This window comes from Chiloscyllium punctatum, chromosome 9 (assembly GCF_047496795.1).
Source record: "Chiloscyllium punctatum isolate Juve2018m chromosome 9, sChiPun1.3, whole genome shotgun sequence".
Classification (NCBI taxonomy): Eukaryota; Metazoa; Chordata; class Chondrichthyes; order Orectolobiformes; family Hemiscylliidae; genus Chiloscyllium; species Chiloscyllium punctatum.
In genome coordinates, this window is record NC_092747.1 from 53799875 (window position 1) to 53823209 (window position 23335).

The 23335-nt window shown below is 40.1% G+C and overlaps 1 protein-coding gene across 6 annotated transcripts in view; it reads left to right on the forward strand.

Annotated features, from left to right (window-relative positions):
- The window catches only part of edar (ectodysplasin A receptor), a 95588-nt gene that overhangs the window by 24863 nt on the left and 47390 nt on the right, over nt 1-23335 (forward strand). For 4 of the 6 annotated variants that reach the window (XM_072577540.1, XM_072577535.1, XM_072577536.1 and 1 more), the window contains 2 exons: nt 14579-14641; nt 22984-23109. In XM_072577540.1, coding sequence (XP_072433641.1) covers nt 14591-14641; nt 22984-23109 — 177 coding nt within the window. In that variant the 5' untranslated portion in view covers nt 14579-14590. Of the gene's footprint in view, nt 1-10892; nt 11039-14578; nt 14642-22983; nt 23110-23335 lie in introns of all 6 variants that reach the window. The other 2 variants (XM_072577537.1, XM_072577538.1) reach the window with 1 other exon arrangement.

Below are 23335 nucleotides of genomic sequence, written 5' to 3' on the forward strand. Positions count from 1 at the left end.
CTTTATGTCCACATTCCCTCTTATTCCTGAACCCTTTCTTGATAAGGATTTATCTACTGCTGCCTGAAAACTATTAAAGGACTATGCTTCCACCACTTTTTCAGAAAAAGTTCCAAAACCTCACTACCTTCTGAAACAAACATTTCACTTCATCTCCATTTTAAATGGTTGACCCTTGGGTCTAGATTCTCCCATAAGCAGAACTATCCTCCCCACATTTACCCTGTCAAGACTCCTCAGGATCTTATGATTAAATCATGATTTGGAGATGCTGGTGTTGGACTGGGGTGTACAAAGTTAAAAATCACACAACACCAGGTTATAGTCCAACAGGTTTAATTGGAAGCACACTAGCTTTCGGAGCGACACTCCTTCGTCAGGTGATTGACAATCACCTGACGAAGGACCGTCGCTCCGAAAGCTAGTGTGTTTCCAATTAAACCTGTTGGGCTATAACCTGGTGTTGTGTGATTTTTAATGATTAAATCAAGTCTTCTAACCTCCAGCTGATACAAGCCTGGCTTCTCCAATGTCTGCTTGTTGGACAACCCGCTCATCCTGGGTTTTAGTCTATGAGACCTTTTCTGAACTGCTTTGAATGCTTATACATTCTTCTTTAAATAAGTAAAGAATACTGTGCATAGTACTCCAAATGTTGCCCATCAGTGTCCTGTGTAACTAAAGCAGATCCTCACTACTTATGTATTCAATATCCCTTGTTAATAAATCTGCTATTGGCTTTTCTAACTATTTACTCTACATTTGTATTAACTTTTTATGATTCATAGCCAATGGGCTGAGAAGTGGAGTTTAACTTAGATAAATGTGAAGTGCTGCATTTTGGGAAAGCAAATGTTAGCAGGACTTATGCACTTAATGGTGTGGTCCTAGGGTATGTTGCTGAACAAAGAGACCTTGGAGTGCAGGTTCATAGCTCCTTGAAAGTGGAATCACAGGTAGATAGGATAGTGAAGAAGGCGTTTGGTATACTTTCCTTTCTTGGTCAGAGTATTGAGTACAGGAGTTGGTAGGCCATGTTGCAGCTGCACAGGATATTGGTTAGGCCACTGTTGGAACATTTCCTTTCTTGGTCAGAGTATTGAGTACAGGAGTTGGTAGGCCATGTTGCAGCTGCACAGGATATTGGTTAGGCCACTGTTGGAACATTTCCTTTCTTGGTCAGAGTATTGAGTACAGGAGTTAGTAGGCCATGTTGCAGCTGCACAGGATATTGGTTAGGCCACTGTTGGAATATTGCGTGCAATTCTGGTCTCCTTTCTATCGGAAAGATGTTGTGAAATTTGAAAGGGTTCAGAAAAGACTTACAAGGCTGTTGCCAGGGTTGGAGGATTTGAGCTACTGGGAGAGGCTGAATAATCTGGGGTTGTTTTCCCTGGAGCATTGGAAGCTGAGGGGTGACCTTACAGAGGTCTATAAAATCATGAGGGGCATGGATAGGATAAATAGACAAGGTCTTTTCCCTGGGGTGGGGGAGTCCAGAACTAGAGCGCATAGGTTTAAGGTGAGAGGAGAAGGATATAAAAGAGACATAAGGGGCAACTTTTTCACACAGCGGGTGGTACATGTGTGGAATGAGCTGCCGGAGGAAGTGGTGGAGGCTAGTTTGATTGCAACATTTAAAAAGGCATCTGGATGGGTATATGAATGGGAAGGGTTTGGAGGGATATGGGCCAGGTGCTGGCAGGTGAGACTAGATTGGCTTGGAATATCTGGTCGGCATAGATGAGTCTGTTTCCGTGCTGTACATCTAAGATTCTATGACTCTATGAAAGGTGCACCAAATCCCTCTGTAACTTAGAGACAAGTATTCTCATACTGTTTAGATAATATATTTTTCCTTTATTTAAACTCACATTTTCGCACAGTATACTCTAGATCTTTACCCACTCGCTTCATCTATCTACCTCTCATCCTAATGTCTGCACAAATGTAACAATCATGAAAGGGAATAATGTTCACAACCTATTTGTAAGTCATTGCAAATTTGGCAACAATCCCTTCATTCCTTCATCCAAATCATTTGTACAAATTTTAAGAATGTGTATAAATTCTTAGCACTGATCCCTGTGGAACACCACTCATTAAATCCGATCAATTTGAAATGGACACATTTATGCTGTCTGTTTGCTTCCTGGTAGCCAGACAATCTTCTATCCATGCCAATATGCAATCCCCTAAACCATAAAAGTAACTTTTAATGTAGCATTGTATCTAATGTCTTCTGGAAATTTAAGTACAGTACATCCACTGGTTCCCCTTTATCCACAAATGTGTTATCCCCTCAACCAACTCCAATAGACTGGTCAAATATGATGCTGTTTCATATATTGACTGTGCTTAATTACCTTTAATATAAGTCTCCTGCTGTAAAACTTCTTTAATGATTGTTTCAAAATTTTCCCTTTGACAAATGTTATGCTAACTGACCATAATTTCCTGATTTCTGTCACCCTCCCTTCTTTAATAAAGAGTGACATTTCCTGTCTTCCAGTAACCTTCAGATTGATAGAGTTTTGGAAAATTAAAAGCAATGCATCGACAATCTCATCAGTCACATCTTTTAAGACTCTAGGATGAGGTCCATTGGTCTGAGGCAGTTACTGTTTACCATTTCTCTGGAGATTGTGATTTTCCTAAATTTCTCCCCGATTTCTTGATTTATTGCTAATTTTGAGATGTTTTTTGTATCCTCTAATCCTAATACAAAATATCTATTCAACTCATCTGCCTTCACCCTATTTATCATTTTAATTCACCAGATACATTTTCTAGAGAACCACCACTCACTTTGTTAACCCCTTTCTCTTATTGTTTGGTTTTATATTTCTAGCTAGCTTTCTCTTGCAGTCTTAATATTTTTCATTCTTGTTAATTATTTTAGTCATTTGGTTTTTTTTAAAGTTCTCACCTGCTACTTGTATTTATCTTTAACATTTTGACTTCACTCCCAATGGTATGTTCGTTCCTTGAAATGTTTCTTACTCATTGGAATGTATCTATTCTGTGTGTTGTTAAATATTACCTTAAATGGCTGCCATTACTTCTATAATTAGCATATAATCTAATTGGTCAATTACTTTGGCCAACTCTGCTTTCATACCCTCATAATTACCCTTCTTTTAAAAGTTTATAAACTACTGTGAGCCACTCTCTCTCTCTCGCAGACTGAATATAAAATTCAATCATATTTTGATCACTGCCATTTAAAGGAACCTTTGCTTTGAGATCATTAATCAATACTATCTCACATTATCAGGTCTAGTATAAACTGCTCTTGAGTCAGCTGCAGAACATGTTATTCTGAGAAGCTATCATGAAAGAATTCTGCAAGCTTCTGATCTAGCCACCTATGCCCATCTGATTTTTCCAGTTTATATGTAAATCTCTCATGATCATTGCTGTGTCTTTCTGACAAGCTAGGATTGTTTCTTTCTTTATATTCCACCCTTTCATTTGGATAAAGTTAAAGGACTTATAGGCTCACTCCCAAAAATGACTTCTTGCCTTTATCATTACTTATCTCTGCCCAAGTTATTTCCATAACCTGGTTTCCCAACCTTAGGACATTCCTATTTATTGTGTTAATACTATCATTAACTAACAGAGCTACTCACCAACTTTCCTAGCTTCCTGTCCTTACTAAATGTCTGGTACCCTTCAAGATTCGGGTGACAATCCAAGTCATCCTGCTGCCATGTTTCTTAACAGCTAACAGATCATACTGATTTATTTCTATTTGCATCATCTGTTCAACCATTTTATTTCTTTATTTTCTTCATCATCTTCTTGAGACCAATATGATAGTCAGTTGTCTCCTTGAACCACTGTACTTCAGGGAATTCCTGGATTTTCACTTAGCAACAGTGAAGGAATAGCAATATATTTCCAAGTTAGGATGGTGAGAAGTTTGAAGAGGACTTGCAGATGGTGGTGTTCCCATATATCTGTTGTACTGAGTATTGATAGTTACTGATCAGTAAGAAGAGGGCCACCAAGCTTTATCTACAAATGTATATATTGATCATAGTCGATTAGTGCTGCAAAGGTAATTCATTACCACCTTTTAGGTCAGTTTTTGTTGTCAAACGATCAAAGTTTAGTTTCAAAGTAACAACAGCACGTATGCCTTCTGGGATCTGATGAATCACAGGGGGTAGCCTAGTGGTATTATTGCTTGATTATTAATCCATAGACCCAGGTACTGTTCTGGGGACTGGGTTCAAATCCTGCTGTTGGAGATGGTGGCATTTGAATTCAATGAGAATCTGGAATTAAGAGTCTAATGATGACCATGAATCTGCTGTCAATTGTTGGGCAAACCCCATCTGGTTCACTAATGTCCTTTAGGGAAGGAAACTGCCATCCTTACATGTAACTCCAGATCCACAGCAATGTGGTTGATTCTTAACTGCCCTCTGGGCAATAAATATTAGGTAAAAACTATGACTGCAGATGCTGGAAACCAGATTCTAGACGGGTGCTGGAAAAGCACAGCAGTTCAGGCAGCATCCGAGGAGCAGCAAGATTGACGTTTCGGGCAAAAGCCCTTCATCAGGAATACAGACAGAGAGCCTGAAGTCACACGCTCAGTGACTTCCGCACCCCCCTACTGCCATAGCTTGGCCAGCAACATCCTGTGAGCATATAAAAAGAAAGAATTGCTAAAGTTTTGCTTGCTTGGATTAGTCTTTATGTTGATGTTTATTTAAGTTCCTCTGTCCAAAGCAGATGGCCGGGAAACTGGATAGCACCATGTTAAGAGACCCAACCATTAAAATTGACATGAACTCCTAATGTTGCCATACTGCCTCATGGGTCTGAAATACTGCATGTTTTAAACCTGCTTTAATACTATGATGACTTCCCTTTTCAATTTCTGTGTTAATATTAGTTGATGTAGTCATGTTTAAATAGAAATAAGGGAGGAGAGTGAACTCTGTTTCTCCAGATGACAGCTATCTTTGATATAGGATGGAATAATATTTCTTTTGGCACCTACAGCAGATAGAGTATATGCACCTGCATGCAGCATGTTGGCACATGCCATTTATACATGCTTTGAAAACATTTTCCTTGTCCAGTCTTACATTGCTAAGTTAGGGTAAAATTAAAATGTGGTAAAATTGTTCTGAGTTGAGCATCAGAGCATATATCCAAGCTGTCAGTAAAATCATCAATTTCTTCCCCTGTAACGTGGCCCGAGTCTGTCCAAGATCATCTGCTGCTGGAAACCTCATTCACACCTTTACCACCTCTACACCTGATTATCCAAATGCATTCTTAGCTGGCCAGTCACATTCGACTCTTTGTAAATTTCAGGTTATTCAAATCTTTTCCACCCTTGTCATTTGCACTGAGTCCCATTCTCACATTACTCGTGTGCTTGCTAACCTACATTGGTTCCGGGTTAAGCCAAGCCACTATTTTAAAATACTTATCATTGTTTTCAAATCTTGATGTAATCTTGCTCCTTTCTATCATTTTAATCTCTTCCAGCTCTACAGTCCTCCAAACTATCTGTGCTCCTCTCAGTTTGAAAACTTCCACAGTTACACTGGGGTGCAAGAATCCAATCTGACTGGTAGATCATGAGCTTAGGCCAGGATTGGAGATCCTGATCCTTACATACTCCTTCCTCAATTATCCAAAAGCTGAGCTGTTAAATAGGAGTCAATTAAATATTTTCTCCTCAATGTTTGCTGTCATCACGCAGAGGCTCCCTTGTCATTGAAAATGGCTACATTTTTCTAGATCTCAGTATTGATCTTAAACAATGGGTTAGATGTTTTAATGTGGGTGCTGGTTGGAAGGGGAACTTAATTTTCTAGGTATCTATTGAAAGGTCCATTTGCACATATGATTCAGAAAATGATCTGGAGCACAAACATCACCTACCTACTGAACCTCAATGACCTAATCACAGATTTTTAAAGTGCAGTAAGTGTCCCAATTTGGCCCTTGTACTTGTACCAGTTCTCCCAATGAGTAACTCACCTTGTGCCATTCTCCTGTCTTCTCCCTATAAACCTGTATATTCCTTATTTTGAGATAACAAGCTAATTACCTTTTGTATGACTGAAGTTGGAGAACTTTTGATTTGGGATTTAAGGAGGAGTCAGTTAAACATTTTTTCCATCCATTCTATAAATTATTTCCATGCCCGTGGATAATTTACTGGTGGCGAGGCACAATAAGAGGAACGGTGCAGTGGCACAGCCTTGTTTGATCCCAGTCTTCATTGAGACAGGTTCTGAGGTAGTTTCAATTATCACAGTTACAGCTGTTCTCACCTCTGAATGAACCTTTGCCATGCTCCCTAAATCTGTAGCTTCATTTTGTCCTTACATTTCTATATTTATGGAATATGGGCATCATTGGTTGGACCAACATTTATTGCCCTCCCTAATTGCTCTGGAGAAGGTGTTAGTGAGCTGCTTTCTTAAACCATTGCAGTTCTTGAGGAAAAGGAATACTCAAAGCATTGTTAGGAACTAAGTGCTAAGATTTTGACCTCACATCAGTGTAGGGACAACAATGGAGTTCCAACTTAGAATAATGCGTGACCTAGAGAGGAACTGTATCCACAGTATTTGTATGACTAGTTTCATTTAGTTTCTGTTCAATGGTAAGTCCTAAGGTGTAGATAGTAGGAGATTCACTATGGTAAAGCCATTGAACATTAAGGGGCTATAGTTAGGTTATATCTTGTTGCAGACGGTTATTGTCTGACCCAGTATCATATGAACGTGACTTGCTTCCTATCAGCCCAAGCGTGGATATTGTTCAGGTCTTGCCTCATATAGATGCAGACTGCTTCAATATCTGAAGCAACGTAAATGGTGCTGAACATCATGCAGTCATCAGCCAGCACCCCCACTCTGACCATATGGTGGAGGAAAAGTCACTAATGAAGCAGTTGAAGGTGGCTAGGTGCTGATTAGTCCTGGAGTGACAGCGAACAACTGTTACCTAATAGTACTGTCAATGACCCCGACTATCACTTCACTGATTATTGAGAGTTGACTCAGGGGTGGTAATTGATTGGGTTGGATTTTCCCTGCTTTTTGTGCCACATCAAGTGCCTGATCACTTTTCCACATTGTTGAGTAAATGCCAATATTGTAGCCGTACTGGGGCAGTATGCTTTGGCATAGGGCTAGTTCTGGACTATTAAGTCTTCAGTATTGTCTCTGGAATGTTGGCAGAGCCCATAGCTTTTGCAGACTTTACTGTCTTTGGCCACCTCTTGATAACGTGTGGAGTGAATCAAACTGGTTGAAGATTGGATCTATGATGGGTTGTCAGGAGCAAACCAACATGGATCATCCACTTGATATTTCAAGTTGAAGATGGATGTAAATCCTTCAGACTTGTGTTTTGCACTAATGAGCTATGTTCCCCAGTCATTGAGAATGGGGATTGTTGTGAGGCTTCCAAATCCTATTAGTTGTTTCTTTATTCACCACTATTCATAACTAGATGCAGTACAACTGTGATTCATTGGTTGCGGAATTGCCTACCCCTGTCTATTGCATACTGCTTAAGTTGTTTGTCATGCAAGTAGTCCTGGTAATTTTATCAGGTTGGCACCTCAATTCTTGGTTATATCTAGTGCTGCTTCTGGAATGCCTTCTTGCACTTTTTGTTGAATCAGAGTCAATCTCTTGGATTGATGGCATTGGTTGAATGGGGACTATGTCAGACAATGAAGAAACAGATTGTGCTTTAATATGGTTCTGCTGATGGCTAGCAATGCGTCACGGGTGTCTTGTTTTAAATGGCTAGATCTGTTCAAATTCTGTCCCAGTTAGCACAGTGATAGTGCCACTCAGCACACAGAGAGTATCCTCAATGTAAAGATTGAGCTTGTTCTCTCCAATGACAATGTGCTAGCCATTCTTACTGATGTTGTTGCGACACACCTTTATTAGATCTTTTCTTGCTCATTTTCACTCAGGATAATAGTGGCAGGTTTACTCATTTACACCTGTAACTAAAGTCTGTTGTCCCTGAAACCATTCTTGTAAATATTTTTCACAACCTGTTCGTTGCCTTTCCAGCCTTCCTGATGTATTGTACCCAAAACTGGGCTCACTATTCCAGCTGATTAGGTATTTTATCAAGGTTCAGAATAATTACCTCAGAATAATTTTTGAACACCATATTTCCAATATAAAGCTTAGGATCTCATTAGCATAATTAACCATTTTCTTAACCTATTTTGCCACCTTTAATGTTTTATGCACATATATGCCCAAGTCTCTCTACTCTCGAACACTTTTAGAATTCTATCCTTGTATTACCTTTCTTTGTTCATCCTACCAAAATTAGCCTTCACATTTTTGTGCATTAAATGTATTCTGCCACATGTTCACCTGTTACATTAGCAGTCTATGACCTTTTGAAGTCTATCATAACTCCCCTCATATGCATAATACTATCAAGTTTTTTTTGTGTCAAAAAATGTGTTTCCTCCACCTGAGTCTGTGCCATTGATATAGATCAAGAAATGCATCAAGATTGCAATGGTTTACTGAGGAGAGGTCATGATGGGTGTGGGCAGGGGTCAGCTACTAACAACAATGGTGTAGCTAGTTCTGGAGCAGAAGTCTTCAACCACCTCTTGATAGCATATGGAGTCAATTGAATTGGTTGAAGACTGGATTGCTGGGTTCTCAGGAGAAAACCAAGATGAATGAGTTTATTGAGTTGGTGGAAAGCATACTCACTGCTGTAGGTGGATATAGCACTGGAAATTCACCTTTCCACTGAATCGATTATATTCCCCTTTAGCTGCTCATGGAACAGAAAATTTTGATAGAGTATAAGATCTGAGGGCAAGCGGCATGACTAAAATATTTGAATGAGTGATGGACCATTTGATAGCACTTTGCTTACTGGCCTACTAGTCTGGCCTCCATTAAACCACAAGGGTTCATTGCAGGTTGAGTTTGGGTTTGCGATTTTTAATATTTTAACACTCCACCTGACCCAAGCTCGTCAATCATGGGCATTAAAATTCTCTGGCATGTTCATCATTCCAGTTCTGCAATTTTGGCAAAAGGCCACAACTAATTGCTTTTGATTCAACCAGGGTGGGCTACTTGTAAGAGCTCGCTGGCTGGCACTGTGCTTGAGTTTTGCAACTGGGTGGATGAAAACAATTGCAATTTTCTACACTGCAGGAAGCTGTGGTGACTGTGGAGTAGCTATCTGGTACACAGGAAGTTTGAATTGGCTGGCTTAGTTGGATGAAAAGAACAAATGGTTTGCCAAATTCAGCAAAGAGACAATCCTTACCAAAAGCAATAGCTGGGAAATATTGAATGTCCTGCATTAGCTATAATTAAAGCTTAATTAAACCATTCTCAGGGAGGAATCATCTGGAATAAATAGGTGGCGCGGTGGCTCAGTGGTTAGCACTGCTGCCTAACAGCACCAGGGACCCAGGTTCGATTCCAGCCTTGTGGAGCTTGTACGTTCTCCCCGCCTCTGTGTTGGTTTTATTTGGGTGCTCTGGTTTCCTCCCACAGTCCAAAGATGTGCAGGTTAGGTGAATTGGCCAGGCTAAATTGCCCATAGTGTGCAGGGATGTGTAGGTTAGGTGCATTAGTCAGGCATAAGTATAGATTGATAGGGGAGGGGAATGAGTCTGGGTGAGTTGCTGTTTGGAGGGTTGGTGTGGTCTTGTTGGGCTGAAAGGCCTGTTTCTACACTGTAGGACTTCTATAAAAAGAAAGATAGCATATTTAGTTTGTAGAATGGTGTGAGTTTGCCTCCAACAAATGTTTTACTGGTGGGGAAATGCTAATGCTTTCTCCTGGAAAATAAGAAAGTGGGAGTGGTGGCAAATCTTATAGTGATGGTAAAGATTTCAACATTAGTTACAATTCACTCTTAAGTACTAACATTAAATTCCACATGCACACAGGTGCCTGTGCTAATATTAAGCTATTCAGTTCAAGAGAGTAGCACACACTTCCAGTGAAGTGTCATGCTTCAAGATGGAGTATGAGATTTTTCTACCCCCCCCAGCTCACATCTTATAATATAACGATGACATCAAAAGCATGTCTCTTAAAGACTTAGTGACATACTGACCATGAGACATAGTACAACAGTTGGAATATGTTTCTAATTCTTTCTTATATTAACCATCATTTTCCAGTATGTGCAAGAAAAAGGGAATTCTATAATAATTTATTATGGAACTTAAAGATACTGGAAAAATATTTGAAAATATAATTGTAATTATGGTTGTGTTGGTGAAGCACTTAACTATGATATTTGTGCAGTATTTCATAATTTCAACTCCACTAAAAATAACTCACTTCAAGACATTCTGGAAAATGAACTGAATGAGGTAAGCAGTGTTGTGGGCTATGATGGCTCTTACTCACCATTTTAAAACAACTGCAGTTCACAAAAATGCGTTTGGATTGAATGAATTCTGAGGTCAATGCATAACAATTTTTAATTGTAGAATGAAATAATTTTTAACAATGACCACCAATTTTGTTCACAATGACTCTTCTTTCCTTTGTTCACTGCAAACAGACATTTTTCAGACTGAGATATACAGGATGCTTGGAATCCAGTGGTTAGCGAGAACTCCTTATGGTATTCTGGCATGTTTGTTCACACTGCAGCAAGGATAATGGACCTGGCAATGATTAATGTCTAATACACTTAATTATATTGAATTAACCTCTAAATCCAGTAATAATTATGTATAGAGAGGCCTCTTACTCTATATGCTGCCAATTTCCTTGTGATATTTAGATGTTGCATGATTGTACAAGAAAATTGAGACATGTTAATAAGTTGGTAACTATTGGTATGTTAAATATGTGTTTGTCTGTCTCCTTAAGTTCTCGAGGAGTTGCAGGGACACTAGACAACTGGAAGTAGTTCAGCAGAAACGGACCATGACTTCTGACAGCTATTCCTTCCAGAGTGCAATTACAGTAATTGCGTTTACATTTTTGCAATGAGCAATTACTGCTTTTAATTTATGGTGAGAAGCAGATAATTTACAAACAAAGCACTATCTTATTTGATTTGAAAGCATTGACATTCATGTTGGTAGAGCTGTGTAAAATGGAAGAATAGCATCCAGAATGCTGGAAGATGTATAGACTCATAGTGCAAGTGAGCCACCCAGCGTATTGATAAAGGCAAAATAAAAAGTGGTGTCAATTGCCTGCCTTTTCAATAGGCATTAAACCATTTGAAGAAACAAATAGGATGTCCCAATCCTCTTGGATGCTTTCTGCATAATATAAAATTTGGCTGTCCTAAATGTAGCTGACATCAGCCTGCTACTTACATATAAAAACACGTCCACACATGAACTAGCCAGTGGCCTTTGAAGGCTTTTGGGGAATGCCAAGAAAAGTTACATTTCTTTTTCAAGTGCTTGCCAGAATGTGAAGCTGGGAGTATGATATTGTGCAGAACATATCGTAATATTTCAAACTCTTGTTTTTTGGCAACAACCTTAGCTATAATTTTTAATCTGTGACTATACATGCTATTTCCTCTGTTTTGCTTTTAAAAAATCTTAACAGCAGTGAAAAAACAAACAATGCTGTTTAGACATGTTAGAATCAACAACATTCAACAGTGGCAAAAATTGAAGAAAAGTCCAATTACTGCTTCCTGTTGTTCTTATTATCCTTTTTTTTATTTCATCCATGGAATGTTGGCATTGATTGTAGTGTTCCCATGTATCTGCTGCCCTTGTCCTTCCAGCTAGCAGCCATGTGGGTTTATAAGATCATGTCTAAGGATTTTTGATGAATTTCTATATTGCTGAGTATGAGTGGTGAAGGGAGTGGATGCTGGTGGATGTAGTGACAATTGATTGGCTGCTTTGCCCTGGATGGTGTCAAGCTTCTAGAGTATTGTTGGAGATCCCCCCATCCAGGCAAATGGGGAATATTCCATCTAGCTGCTGATTTGTGCCTTGTAGATGGTGGGCAGGCTTTGAAATGGCACTTGTATTTATTTTTGTTGTAATTAACACTTAGGAATGTAAAATGTCCGTTGTTTTGATTACCCGATGAATCAATGCCATTGCTTCACCAAAGCTGTTATTGTGCTCTCCTATAAATGACAAAGGTGGCAACACTTCACCAAAGTCACAATACCACGGGTAGAATTTTAATCTGGACTGTTGCATTGGGTCCCTCAATGACCCTCAGCCTCTAGCAGATGTACTACCGGCAGCTGTCACTGTTGTTGATGGGAGTGATGTGCAGTGCAGAGTTGCTAGCCTCTGAATGACCACCAGCTATCTATAAGCAACATTTCCACCCACTGGGGTCCTGTATCCTGAGGAGGTTCTGATGACAGCACTTAAATATCTGAATTTATTGCTCTCCCTCTCTCAGGTCTGAGTTTGGAAGTGAAGGCATTCAGTCGTCAAGGGTTGTAAGGGGTATGCCAGGCGGACAACCCCCAGCTTCCTGCCTTAACTTAATTATGCACTGTGCAGGAAGGCTTGTGAAAAGTCTTCCCACCCAGATACTCGGTAAAGCAATTAATGCCTTCTGAAGGGCCTCATCCTGCTGTAATTGGCATTCAACCAGCAGCAGGGAATCACCACTCAGGATACCTACGCAGCAAACCCTTAGCAAAGTTGCTTGGAGGATTTCAGGATGCTCCCTCATTCAAAGCACTTCATGAATGATTGAGGGACTCGGCATCGAGTAGAGAGCAATGGGGAGATTGGGATTGTCTTTTGAAAGTCAAGCCCTATGCGTGCCTTTGACACCCACCAGCAACTCTCTGCATTCAAACACCTTTGGCCTGACACCTCACTGATCCTGAACCTCTGGGGATGTGCATTGCAGGAAACTGCTGCTACTGCCAGTGGTGCTGTTGGCAATGGAAAACTGCTGGCCTTGGATTGGGTCTCAGGTCAGTGGGATTTCTGCCTTTGGGATTCTGAATCCTGGGGGAAGTCCAATAGTGGCTACTTAAATATAATGGGCCTTCACCAACAGAGGCAATTCAAACTCATGCCAGCTCTCCATCCAGCCAGGGAGGCTCCCATCACCTGGATCACATTTGGGCCTATATTTGTTCTATCAACCATGTCATCCACACACCAGCACCAAGCAATACTGACCAGAAAAATCATGATTAAAAAGGTTTTTCTCAGTTTTTATTACTGATTGTAATGCATATCACTTCAAGTGCATTACATTTTACACATTAGTTGAAATAATGTTTGAGCAATTAAAAAAAAAGTAGAAATACTTTTTAAACATGACCAGTTTTAAGGAGGAAAAGACATTCATAGTCATAGAGCCATTGGGGTCTACAACCTAGAAAAAAGCCCTTTTGGAGTATCAAGTTTACACTGGTCAAAAACCTATTCTAATTCTAGTTCCCAGTGCTTGGCACATAGCCTTCTATGCCTTTGCAGGTTAGCGAGCACAATTGGCTGGACAGCTGATTTGCAATGCAGAATGATGTGTTCAATTCCTGTACTGGCTGTAGTGACCATGATGGACTCTCCTTCTCAATCTCTTCCCTTGCCTGAGGTGTGGTAACTGCTCCTTACATTAAATTTATGTCCCTCTGGTCAGTGATCCCCTCGTCAAGGGAAGATATTCTTTCGTGTCTACCTTGTCTATGCCCCTTGTAATGTGATACATCTCAATCATATTCTCTTCAGTCTCCTCTGCTCCAAGAAAAACAACCCCAAAATACCCAGCCTCTCTTCATAATCAAAACTCCCCAGCCCAGGCAACATCTTGATAAAACTCCTCTGCACCCTCTACAATCACATCCTCTGACAATATGGATTCCGGAAGTACACATGACACCCGCACCGTAGCCTAACCAATGTTTTAAGCAGATCCAGTATCACCTTCCTGCTTTAGGCTTCGACAAATAAAGACAAGTAAACCATATGCCTTCTTAACCACTTTATCTTCCCAACCCGCTACTTAAGGGACCTGTGTACATGCACACCCAGATCCTTTTGATCCTCAGTGCTTCCCAAGGTCCTATCACTGATCATGTAATCCCCTTGCCTTGTTTGTACTGCCCAATTGCATCACCTCACACTTACACAGAATGAATTCTATTTGCCATTGATAGCTCATCTGACCAGCCCATCTATATCTGCCTGCAATCTAAGGCCATCCTCCTCACTATTTACCATCACACTGGTTGTTGGCATCATCCACGGACTTACTGATTAACCATCCTACATTCATGTCTAAACCATTTATATATACCCCAAAGAACAAGGGCCCCAAAACTGATCCCTGCAGAACCCCACTGGACACAGGTTTCCAGTCACAAAAACACCCTTTGACTATCAGTGGCCTTCTGCCTCTTAACTAATACTGATTCTGATGAGCCAAATTAGGCCATAAAATTCTAAAAGATTTCCTATTAGTTTCCTTTTGCACAAATTTCACCCAGCCCAACTTGTTCAATTATGAACTTGCTCAATGAATAGAAAATGCGTACATTTCAAACTGTAAAGGGCTTGAAGTGATATTTTTATTCACATATTTTAATAAATGTGTTACAGGCAAATAAAAAGATGTTGCACTGCAAGACGCTATGGTGGGCATACGTTTTCCCTTTACTATTGGTGAGTACGGAAGCTCAATTTAAAAATGTTCAAATGTGAGAATGACATTTGTATGATGGGCAATAATTTCAGGCATGACTTCAAAGAATGTGTCAGGCTATACATTCTAGAATTCTATGATTCAGAATTCAATCCTATCAAATACCTGTTAATTGGTGGATCCTTACAAATGTAATTAGCAATAGAACTGAAATATTGAAACCTAGAACAGTTGGTAATCTTGGTTGTTTAAGAAGTCATGCTATTGTATCTCCAAACCCATCATAATAAGTGCAGCTAACATACAGATCATTTCCATCATGTAATGTAACAACTGGCAATACAAATGGTTAGTAAGATAATAACACTTTAAAAATCAACAAAAATGCTTAATATTTAAATGTTACAAATAATATGTCTGTGCAGCCCTTATCTTTCAACATCATTTTTTATGTAGTATTTTTAACTTGTGTCAGACCAGTGATGTGTTGCTGTAGCAAAAAAATGGACAAATTAACCTTGAATTTAAACTGAAACATGACTGTGGAGTTAGAAATCACATTCCAGGTTCTATAACACTTAAATTTTTCCCGACTTTGTTTTCTATTGAGAAAGCGGTCCTAGTAGGAGGCTGACTAATGTTCCAGCTTTCACAAGTCAGAGCTCTTAATTGACATGGAGAAAGACATACTGCTCATTTCAATTCCTTGAATGGGGAGCTAGAGGTGGGTCAGATGAAACATGAGGCTCATTTACAGCAGCCATGGTTAGGTTGTGCAGTGGGAAAGATCTATGGTTCACAGCAAAGCTTCCTACTTCACTAGAGTAGAGCAAGATGTCACAGGATAGCCCAGAGGCCTGCCACCTGGGACAGAATTGAGCCTCACTTCATTGATACTGGCCTGAATACAATGCTTGAGGCCAAAAAGAAGACAAAGGAGGTACAATCATGGAGGGTAGGAGCCTGGCAGATGGGGACTATCCTTGTCATGCAGCAGGAATTAATCTTTCTGTTCAGCACCTTCTCTCTTCATTTCATATCTCTCTTTCTCTTGTCTACGTTTGCTGCTGCTCTCCTACGTTGAGCTTTTCCTTCCAGGACCTCATTGTTCTCAAGGTCAGTATCACTGTGGAGGTAATGTTCAGGAGAGAGGAGCAGGTCATCACAATGACCAGAATACTTTCCAAAAAGTATTTAAGGCACTATCTGTCTCATCTAGCCACTGTAAACCTAACTTCAGAAGCTCAATGGCCTGCTTCATGACTGTCCAGTTGAGCAGATGGTAGAGGTGGTATCAGCTGTATGCTCCTCTCCGAGGTTCCTGTGGAAGGGCCAACAGCAGTCACCTCAAACCCTATAGGATCCATTTGTGCACTTTGGAAGTTGAAGTGAAGATCTCAACCAGCCTGGATTGGCAGAGGATGAAATATTCAATGGCAGTGGCCAGGAAAATGAAGGAAGCTCAGCTAGTGCTTGTACACCAGTTGGATATTCAGGGAGTGGGAGCTCTCCCAGCTGTTGAACCAAATGGTTCGCTCGCTGGATGCCTTAATGGTCTCACTGGTGCAGTCAATGGTACTCCACATCTAAAGGAATCCAGTGAAGGAAGAGAAAAACTCAATGCCCTCATTGTTGCAACATCCCAGCTTTCATTCAATTAATGTGCAATCTAATTCTGGCAATGAGATGCAACGATGTGCACTCTTCTTGAGATGTCCTTGAAGTCACTACTGGTTCTTGGAAGGACCCAGAAATAAAGAATACTGCAGTGTCTTTGATAGCCATTGGCAGGGCATGAGGAGCAATGGTGTGAAGTGTCAGGTTTTGGTGATGTAATCCTGTACCTGGAGTGTAATCCTCTTCCTGCAAAACTGCTTCCTCGTCATTACCAGCCAGCACAACTTGTGCTGGAGATCCAACAATGAGGATATGGGCTCTATATCTTTCCTATATCCCGCTCTACTGTATCCTTTTGATACTTAGTGCTCTATCTTTTATGTGGAGGCTGTTTCCCCTTATTACAATTGTGTTTCAAATTGGAAGAGTGGTGCCCCCATCTGGAGCATTCCTTCAGGGCAGATATGTGGGGAGGTGATGGCCTAATGGTATTATTGTTGAACTGACAATCCAGGGACCCGGGTAAAGTTCTGAGAATCTTGATTTGAATCCCACCCTGGCTCACAGTGGAATTTGAATTCAATAATAATCTGAAATTAAGAATCTAATGCTGACCATGAGCCCATTGACAATTGTTAGGGGGAGAAACAACTCATCTGGTTCACTGATGCCCTTTTTGGGAAGGAGACTGCTATCTTTAACCACCTGGTTGCACTTCTGTGTGATTCTAGACCCACAAGAATGTGGGTAACTCTTAACTTTCCTCTGGGTAATTACAGGTGGGCAATAAATACTGATCTAGCCAGCGATGCCCATATTCTGAGAATGATTCCAATAAAAAGCTATCGACCCAGGTGAACTTGACAGTCTTTGTTCTTTGTACCTATAATGCCAGAGGGTGCTGACCTCTTCCAAAGCGCAGGCAGGCAGTGTAGCCACTGTTTGGTATCTGTGCTGCCACCCAGGCATCTCCTCACAAAGAATCGAGTGCCCCCTTGCCCCACTGAACCTTAGGGTGGTGTCTCCCTATGATGGCTCCCCACACTTTACCTGCCTTCCCCAGCTGACCTGTTTGAGAAGCTGCATATCCGTTATGTGCAACTTTGAAACTCTAACCTCCTACCCCTGTAACAAGTTTGTCAAATATCTTAATTTGCCTGATTTGGATTCATGTCCCACCCTGATGTCTCCAAATGCTTCTCATTGCTGGTGCTGGATTGGGTCTAGAAATTCCCATCTTTGGGAGGCCCTTAAAATTCAGTGCATGAATCGCACCAACCAGAATTGTAGTTGTAAAGTAGAAAGAAAAGGAGAAATATTTGTTTTCTATATAAAGTTTTTCCCAACCTTAAAATCCCAATCAACATTCATGACTGATGCTACTTTTGAAGTGTTACATTCTTATTTTGCATACAAGGATGGATCCACTTTGTATGCAGCAAGATTCCACAAGCAGCAATTAAATATATTACTGTACTAATTCATTTCAATGGTCTCTTTTGAGAGGCGAATGCTGGTCTGAGCACCTTTGAATTATGCTGTGAGATGTTAATTACCAGTATGCCAATGCTTCCTCAGTAATGTACAACACAACTAGTAGGTTTGAAGGAAAAAATACATTCCTGAATATAGCTTAAGGCAATGAAAAATTAGACTCTTAAACATGAGTTTAAAGTGTGTGTGTGTTTTTACCGAATCATATAACTTGTTTGGAGTTTCATCTTCCAGAAATAGCATTTGTAATTTTGCCCTTCTATTAACTGTAACATACCCTATTTTCAAAAGCCATTTCATTGTCTATAAATTGCTTTGGGCCAACTTGAGGTTATTGGACATACTCCATAAATGCAAGTCTTTTTCTCATCTCAGATCTTGACTTTTCATGCTCTATATATTTAACAGAAAACAAATCAAAAAGTGAATTTCCTTTAAATAAAACATTGAAAGAATTCAATTTAAATATTTGCAAAACCAAGTTGGTTTGTAAGCGTATTCGTGAGGGCTTCACTTAATGTGCTTTAGTTACGCAGACTGGTATATCGTGTCCAGAAAAAAAGAGATGCAAAATCACTGTGCTCACCCATTATAAGCAAAAGTCAAAGGGGATGAACTTGATATTTGCCAGTAGCACAGGTTGATGGTAAACTAGCAGTTCAGTTTACACCACACAGAAAGTTGTTTCCCATTAAAGTCAATACAGAAGAGTTTTGGAGAGGATATAAAATCCCAAAAGTGAGTGTAAAAACATAATTATCTGCACTTTGGGTTAAAACAGCTTAATTTCATTACTTTGGCTTCTGAACTCAGTTTAACTGTTCTCCTAACTGCTATACAAGAGAAATGTTGTGAAGTCAGCCTCCCAACTCAATGTTGCACCTGTCAGAAGCACACACTGTGCCAGGAATCACGTTCAGCAGGTAATTTTCTTTAAATGGATGGAAAATCCTCCAGATCCAGCTGACCGCTGCACCAGAATTCCCCATAACACTCTCAGTTGGCAAAGTGTTCGTAAAAATGCCCTTTTAATACCCAGAAAAACAATCATTTCTTTTAATGCTGCAAAAATCCCACTATAGATTAGGACGATGATCTTTTATCTCCCTACAAATCCTGATTTCTCTCTCTGTTTGCTCTTCGCTGCTGCTATCTGTGCCTATTTTGATTTGCAGACCAATTTCATATTGGTAATTTGCCCTATAATTCTATACAGCTACCATGCTTTCTCCAGGCAGGTCATTACCACCTTCAATGCCATTTGATAGTTTTCCAGGACTCCAGGCTCTCATAGGAAAAATATTTTTTAATAAAAACAGCATTTTTCAAAACCACACTCCAGAAAAGAAACATGTGGTACAAATAGAATATGTTAGGGTTTTGCTTCAATAATGGTTATTTTAGCTGGTTTAATTGAGAAGAGGTGACCTGATTTTGCTTTACACTAGGCGTCTCTGTAATTGGCGTTGTGTATTTATCAAATATACTGTTACAAAAGCAATCGCTACTTGTAGTGATTATAACGAGATCAGACATAGACATTGAGTTCCCTGACGGGGGCTGTTAATCTTGTTCAATCAGGGAGCCCTGGCTGACATTTAAGAACAGGAGTGTCAGACATTCTGTTCACTCTGAGAGCTAGCTCTGAGGGAACTGGATCAGGATCAAGGACTCTCCACATATAAATAAAAGGGTGATTGCTGACGGGATACCGGCCTCTGTGGAGTTATTTCAGTGGCACCGAGAGTGGGATTAATAATGTAATCATGCAAAAGCACCTACTTGCTGAAGCCCAACTGGACTTCAAGCAGGCACTACAACTGGTTTTATCATTGGGAAATGTACCAAGTGGAGCACATCATTGCAGGGTATTCTGATGGAAGTGGATACCCTTGCCTATCTGACTGAGTTTGGGGAACACTCCTTCAGTGAAGGCAATTGCAAAGCCACACTTAGGATATATCCTGAGCAGAGGGACTTAGATCAGCCCACAACAAAAAACAATGTCAGACCTCAACCAAATGGGTACAATTTTCTGCAGGAACCAGGCTGAAAGCCATTGTAGTTTGTGGACTCAAGAAAGCAAAGGAGTCCCACTGGACCTAAGTTTATAGCCCAGTATCCAGGAGAGTGTGCACCTTGGAAAATCCACCTACATCTGATTTGAAACAGTTAAATTGCTTAGCAGCATCCAAACCAGAACCAATTGAATCAAATGTCCTGTGAAGTGGTTACCTGGTTCTAATGTAGCTCGATACCAGCACAACAATCTCAGTGATCGCAAAACTCACTCTGGATTCCAACCCTTAAGCTTGTGCAAGACCTCAGCTAGGTTGAGAAGCTATATCAAGGAACCTTTACAGATTAAGGATACAACTTTGGTTTCAGTCTCTAATAAGAAGTAGCTGGTTGAGTTACCATTGCTTATAGTTAAAGGCTTGGGCACAATGTTGACAGGGCAAAATTGATTGAGAAAGATTCACCCAGATTGGCTTAACATTTTTTGAATAGAAAATGGCTGCCTGAGTGAAATCCTAATTAATTACCTGAAAGTTTTTTAGGAAAGACCAGGGACTGTCAAAGAGCCAAGACCATCTTGCATGTCGACCAGGAATCAATTCCGTCCTTCTGCAAGGTCCACCCAGTGCCATTTACTGTAAAAATTAAAGGCAGAAATTGAAAAGCTGGAAAGTGAAGGAATCATCAAGCCAGTACACATTATGGAATGGATGTAGTGATTGCGAAGCCAAGTGGGGTGATTCGCCTTTGTGGGGATTTTAAACAAACTATAAACTGCTTCTCGCAGCTGGATAAATAGCCAGTCCTTCGCACAGAGGATTTAGACACACAGCTGGAAGGGGGCTGCCTTCATGAAGCTGGACATAGATTAGATTCCCTACAGTGTGGAAATAGGCCCTTCGGCCCAACAAGTCCACACCGACTGTCTGAAGAGTAACCCACTCAGCTCCATTTCCCTCTAACTGATGCACCTACACTATGGGCAATTTAGCATGACCAATTCACTTGACCTGCACACCATTTGGACTGTGGGAAGAAACCAGACCACCCAGAGGAAATGCATGCAGACACGGAGAATGTGCAAACTCCACACATACAGTCACCCAAAGCTGGTATCAAACCTGAGTCCCTAGTGCTGTGAGGCAGCAGTGCTAACCACTGAGCCACTGTGCTGCCTAGAACCATGTGTACTTGAAAATGTGGTTCAATAAGGATTCCCAGAAGTATGCTACAATTAATACTCATAAGGGTTTGTACCAATATACGAGATTGCCTTTTGGGTATTGTAATATTTCAGTGGACGATGGATTATCTAATTAACATGTTAATAACAGGGAAAACCAATAAGGAGAAGTTAGAGAATTGGGTTATATTCCTTAGATGTTTCTTCCAGGTGGGAATATGCCTTAGAAGGGGAAAATGTGTGCCCCATGCACTCCAAAATGACCCACTTGGGCTGCAGAATCCATAAGTCTATGTTACACCTGGGTAGATTAGATTACTTACAGTGTGGAAACAGGCCCTTTGGCCCAACAAGTCCACATCGACCCTCCGAAGTTCAGACATAACCTGGCCTCCATTCTGGCACCTTTGCATCAACTCTTAAAAAAATGGTCAGCCTTGGAAATGGTCATGTAGGCAAGCCATAAATTTCAGGGAAGTGAGGAAACAGTTATCAACCAGTAAGGTGTTGGCGTACTATGATCCCAAGCGAGATCTGGTATTAACATGTGAGGCCTCCCTGTAAGGCATTGGGATAATATTAGCTCATAAGTGGCCCAGTGGAGAGGAATGCCCAATAGTGTATGCATCTGGGACTTTGGCTAATGTAGAGGATAAATACATCCAGATAGAATAGGAAGGTTCAGTGGTCATACTTGGACTCAGGAAGTTCCACCAATTCCTATACAGACGTAAATTTTTTATACTAATGGACCGTAAACTCCTGTTAGATCTACTTAAAGAAGACAAGGCAGTACCTCCCATAGCTTCAGGCTGAATTCAGCAGTGAGCTCCAATATTAAATGTGTATAAGTACAAATTGAAACACTCTTCCGGAGGCCAATTAGTGATTGGGGATGCATTGAGTCGCTTCCTGCTGCCAGATACATCACTGGTGCTACCACCAATGGAAGAGTCCGTAATGGTTTTAAATTTTCTGGACGCACTTCCAGTCACAGCTGACAATATCAGACTTTGGTCACAGAAAGATCCGTCCTTGCAAAATGGAAATATATGATCAGCAAGTTGTATATTGAAGCCTTCTCCAGGACTTGAGCACAAAATCATAGCTAATTCTCCATCACAGCATTTTCTCAGTAGTAGTGCCTTCTTATGTGGGAGATGGCAAACCCACTTTTATTAGTATAAAGGATTCCCTGGCATTGTTTTGAAGAAAGACAAGTGAGTGGACATAGATGTCCTGGCTTTTATACATCTCTAAATGAACATCACAAAGAAAATTGAAAAATCTAGCCACCATCACCTTGCTGCTTATGAGAATTTGTTCTAGTTGGCTGCTGTATTTTCTACATTACAGCCATGACTCTGATTCAAATGACTCTGATTTATAACAATACTTTGAGTTGTCAAGTAGGCATGAAAACATTACATAAATGCACGTCTTTTTTTGTTAAAAGTATTGTAAATTGAATATTTATCTTACCATCTTAGTGGTACAATTTCACTAGTGTTTTTGAGATGCAGTAATGGCTTCAACACAGTTTTCAGATTTTATCAATTATTTTGCAATGTTCTTTAAATAGTTCTAATGAACTCTCAAGTCAGACCACTGGCTTATTTTACCTTAGACACAGCAGTCACAAGATATTTGCCAGGAATTTACTAACATGAATCTCAAACTCAATAATTTATAGCCAGGCTTATAGTCACATAAATACAAAACTAACAGGATGAGCTGATCATCTGCAAGGAATCTTGTCTATCCCCTGAGGCAAGTGTTTTAGCAAAGTCTCACTTGTCTGTAAATTATAAGTAATGTCTGATTTTAAACTTTGGTGCTTTGTGATTCCAGAATTAGTCATAAGAATAGATATAACTGGCCCTAACATCTATCACATCAATGAGTAATAACCCAGCACTCTTATGGTGAAGTCATTTTACTTTATGTCTTAATGTTTACTTGCTTCAGGAATATTTATTGAAATAAATGTGAATATTTTAGTAGTGGGAATGTTTAGCAATCTGATAACAATCTATTCTTGAATGTCAGGTATCCCTGATCTCTTTAGTTATTGCTGACTACTCCTCAGAATGTGGGGAGAATGAATACTTTAACCAAACAACGGGGTCTTGCCATGCCTGTCCTCAATGTCACTCAGGTGAAGAACCTGTTTCGGTAAGTTACATTTAGAAATAAGATAAGTTTTACTTAAAACTATTTTTCTTGATCCTTTCACATAAAACTTGCATTGCACTTAGAAACTTAACAGAAATATATAATTTTGTATTTGACTAAACAGGACAGTAAGCAAGAATCTTGAAATTGAGAGCTCCTATAGAATTTAACTAGAGTAAACACAAATCTGCGAATCAAATATAGGCACAAATTTATGTGATTGGCT